We start from the raw sequence: 3,978 nt of genomic DNA on the forward strand, positions 1-3,978 counted from the left end.
GAAATGGTATGGGTTTTCCTGCCTGAGCGGGGGGTTGTACTAGAAGACCTCCAAGATTCCTTCCAACTACTACTACTACTACGACTACTACGACTACTACGACTACTACTAGTAGTACTACTACTACTTATTATTATTATTATTATTATTATTATTATTATTATTATTATTATTATTATTATTATTATTATTATTATTATTATTATTTTGCAGTTCTGCTGTAAGTTGGCTTCAAGAGTTGGGATACAGGTAGTCCTTGCATTACAACAATTCATTTAGCAACCGTTTGAAGCTACAATGGCTCTAACACAAGTCCTCGTACTTACGTCTGTCATAGCATTCCCCCCCAGTCAGGTGATCAAAATTCTGGCACTGGGGAACCAGCATGTATTTACGACAGTTGCAGCTTGCTGGGGGTCATGTGGCCTTCCCAGCCAGCTGCTGACCAGCAAAGACAATGGGGAAGCAGGATTCACTTAATGACCATCTGGTTCACTTAACAACCGTAACAAAAAAAGATTGTAAAATTAGGTGTGACTCGTTTAACGACCGCCTTGTTGAGCAATAGAAATGGTCGTAAGTTGAGGACTTCTTGTAGATTCCCTTCCCCACGGGGTCCAAGCAACTCTTATTCAGCGCCCTGTGGGACAAGACCTCGGTCTCCTACCTCTGACATTATTTAAGATGCCCGAAGCGTTGAGGGAGGACGGGCTCCGGGTGAGCAGGACGTCACCCTCCCCGGCCACAGTGCCGCCCCGCTGCTCCGCCCTCCGAGACTCCTCCGGCAGAATCAGCGGCTCCGTGGGATCGTCAGCCTGCGGCGTCAGCAGCTTTGGCGGCCAGCAGCTCGGATCTCGCGGCATGAGGAAGGCACTTGGGTCAAAGCTCTCCCGAGGAAACTTGACGATTTTTTGGGATTTTATCCAGCGGCCGTTGACAAACTGGAAGCGCTTTAAGTGAATGATCTGGAGCAAGACAAGCAAGAGAGGAGTCGGCTGAGGGCTTCCTTGCTCAAGTGCCTTCCGTTTAGGGCAGGGGTAGTCCAACCGTGGCAATTATAAGCCTTGTGGACTTCAATTCCCATAATCCCCTAGCCAGCCAACATGTCTGGCAGAGGTGTCCAACCTTGGCAACTTTAAGCCTTGTGGACTTCAATTCCCAGAATTCCCCAACCAGCCAGCATGGCTAGCATCTATGGCAGAGGTGTCCAACCTTGGCATTTATAAGCCTTGTGGACTTCAATTCCCATAATCCCCTAGCCAGCCAACATGTCTGGCAGAAGTGTCCATCTTGGCAACTTTAAGCCTTGTGGACTTCAATTCCCAGAATTCCCCAGCCAGCGAGTATGGCTAGTATCTATGGCAGAGGTGTCCATCTTGGCAACTTTAAGACTTGTGGACTTCATTTCCCAGAATTCTGGGAGTTGAAGTCCACAGGTTGTAGAGTTGCCAAGGTTGGACACCTCTGGTTTAGAGGTTTGCTAGGCCCTTTTGGCATGACAGCTGGTCCCTGAATTACAATTGACTGCTTAGTGACCGTTCAAAGTTATGACAGACACCCCCTCCCCCCAAAAGGTTGTTACAACCTGGTTCCTGTGACTGCATTTCATGCACTCAGCAATCAGCCTACATTTGTAGGTCTTTTCAATAGCAATCAGAGTTTACAGCATTTTTTTTGGGGTGGTTTACAATGTCAGCATTATTTGCATATGGTCCCCAGCAACCTGGATCCTCATTTTACTGACCATGGAAGGATGGAAGGCTGAGTCAACCTTGAGCTGGTCAGGATCGAACTGCTGGCAGTGGGCAGAGTCAGCCTGCAATGCTGCATTCTTTGCGGCAATCAGCTGTCACCTTATCGGAGTTTATGTTTTTGCCCCAAACTGGCATGCACCTCCGCTTTTCAGCAAAAACACCCCGTAGCAAACAGTGGGTTTGCTTAGTGACTGAGAGGTTTGCTTAATGGTGGCGGATTCATTTAGCGACTGCCACGAAAAGGAACACAAAATTGGGTTGGTCACATAATGACTTATTTTACAACTGTAATGGGCAGTCTTCAGTACAGTCATAAATGATATAATCTGTGGATCCTTCATCCCAGGAAGGAAGGAAGGAAGGAAGGAAGGAAGGAAGGGAGGGAGGGAGGGAGGGAGGGAGGAAGGAAGGGGAGGGGAGGGGAGGGGAGGGGAGAAGAGAAGAGAAGAGAAGAGAAGAGAAGAGAGGAGAGGAGAGGAGAGGAGAGGAGGGGAGAGGAGAGGAGAGGAAAATGTAGGAAGGGAAAGGAAAGGAAAGGAAAATGTAGGAAAGGAAAGGAAGGGAAGGGAAGGAAAATGTAGGAAGGGAAGGGAAGGGAAGGAAAGGGAAATGTAGGAAAGGAAACGAAAGGAAGGGAAGGAAAATGTAGGAATGGAAGGGAAAAGGAAAGGAAAATGTAGGAAGGGAATGGAAAAGGAAAGGAAAATGTAGGAAGGGAAGGGAAAGTAAAGTAAAGTAAAGTAAAGTAAAGGAAAGGAAAGGAAAGGAAAGGAAAGGAAACAAAGAGAAGGGAAGGGAAATGTAGGAAAGGAAGGGAAGAGAAGGAAAATGTAGGAAGGGAAGGGAAAAGGAAAAGGAAAAGGAAAGACAGTCCTGGTCAGAAACCTCCTCAGCTTGGCCTGGCTGAAGGCAGACCAGAGACAATCTGCCGGCCTACCAGGATTGGGGGAAGCCTCCACAGGTCCAGCTTCTTGGTGGCCAGGCAGTGGGTCCTGCACTTGGAACAATAGTACATTTCATCTTCGCCCAGCTCCTCCTCGCTGGTGAAGGCCCGCAAGCAGCTGTCCAGGTTGATGGGCTCGGCCTGAGCCCGCTGGCTCTGCTCCACGCTCCTGTGCTCCTCTGCTATCTAAAGACAGGAAGGAAAGCCAAGGGTGAGAGAGCTTTCTGGAGACCCCCAACCCCTCTCTTCTGCTTCACATGCAGGATCCTCAGTCCCTTTCAAGGGAGACACTCTCCAGCCTTAATACACCACTCCACAGGGGCCCTCGGTGAGGAAAACCTTATTTCGGAGATCCCTAACTTTGGCAACTTGAGAATTCGTGTCCCAAGGAGGCTTTTGCATGAGGCCACTGGACTTCCTTGTTCTTCTTTGAAGACGTTTCTCATCCAAGAAGCTTCTTCGGCTCTGACTGCATGGTGGGGAATGGGAGGGTTTTTACATTCCTTGCAGACAGCCGGTCATTTGCATCCTTTAGAAAGTCGTTGAGGCCACCGGGTGGTTTATCTGTGACCTCAGGGTCACCTGAGTAGTGCAAAGTCCAAAATGTGGACTTTGGACAGAGAGGACCACAGGTTTGAAAGAGAGGGTCAAAGAGGCCATCTAGGTCAAGACTGAACAGCCCGCTCTCAACAGAGGGGGAGGGACACGACATCGTCTATCTCCAGTCTACAACACGGTCCTTTCAGCGGTTCCAAGAAGGCTGCACACCCATTTGCACCACTCAGGTGACCCTGAAGACACAGACAAACCTCCAGGTGGCCTCAACTGTTGTGGAAAAAACCACGATACTTACATCAGAAGACAAGACCACAAAGGGTTGAAGAAGACAGGTTTATTTGTGCACAATGGTTCAGAGCATTAGCATGACAGATTCTGAACACTGGGCTATTTCCAGCGTGTCGTTCTTATACAGCTTGCCACCCACGCCTAACCCGATGGATGACTTCTTATCTATCTTTAACACACTAAAAGAGGGAAGTTCATGTCTTGAGACCTCACACATAGGAAAAAAGGAAGTTGACACAATTGACAGAAAACCACACTGCTCTACACGGGTAATATCTTACACCATCTGAGACCTTCAGTTAACATTTCTTGTAAAGGTTTCTTCATATAATTGCACACAGGTCATCACACACAGCCAGTTTATAATATTAGTTAATGCTTGCTAAACATCACTCCTGTTAATTAAAATATTTGTTTATAGTATTTTTCCATCCC

At 47.7% G+C, this 3,978-nt stretch overlaps 1 protein-coding gene across 1 annotated transcript in view; it reads right to left on the reverse strand.

The window, feature by feature from the left end:
- Positions 1 to 3,978, reverse strand: part of USP32 (ubiquitin specific peptidase 32) — a gene marked incomplete at its 5' end in the record, with an annotated part of 78,086 nt that overhangs the window by 10,956 nt on the left and 63,152 nt on the right. The window contains 2 exons of the mRNA XM_015822878.1: positions 668 to 965; positions 2,692 to 2,883. Of these exons, the coding sequence (XP_015678364.1) occupies positions 668 to 965; positions 2,692 to 2,883 (490 nt within the window). The remainder of the gene's footprint in view (positions 1 to 667; positions 966 to 2,691; positions 2,884 to 3,978) is intronic.

The sequence above is a fragment of the Protobothrops mucrosquamatus genome, unplaced genomic scaffold, assembly GCF_001527695.2.
Source record: "Protobothrops mucrosquamatus isolate PMUCROS unplaced genomic scaffold, P.Mucros_1.0 scaffold1714, whole genome shotgun sequence".
Taxonomy (NCBI): domain Eukaryota; kingdom Metazoa; phylum Chordata; class Lepidosauria; order Squamata; family Viperidae; genus Protobothrops; species Protobothrops mucrosquamatus.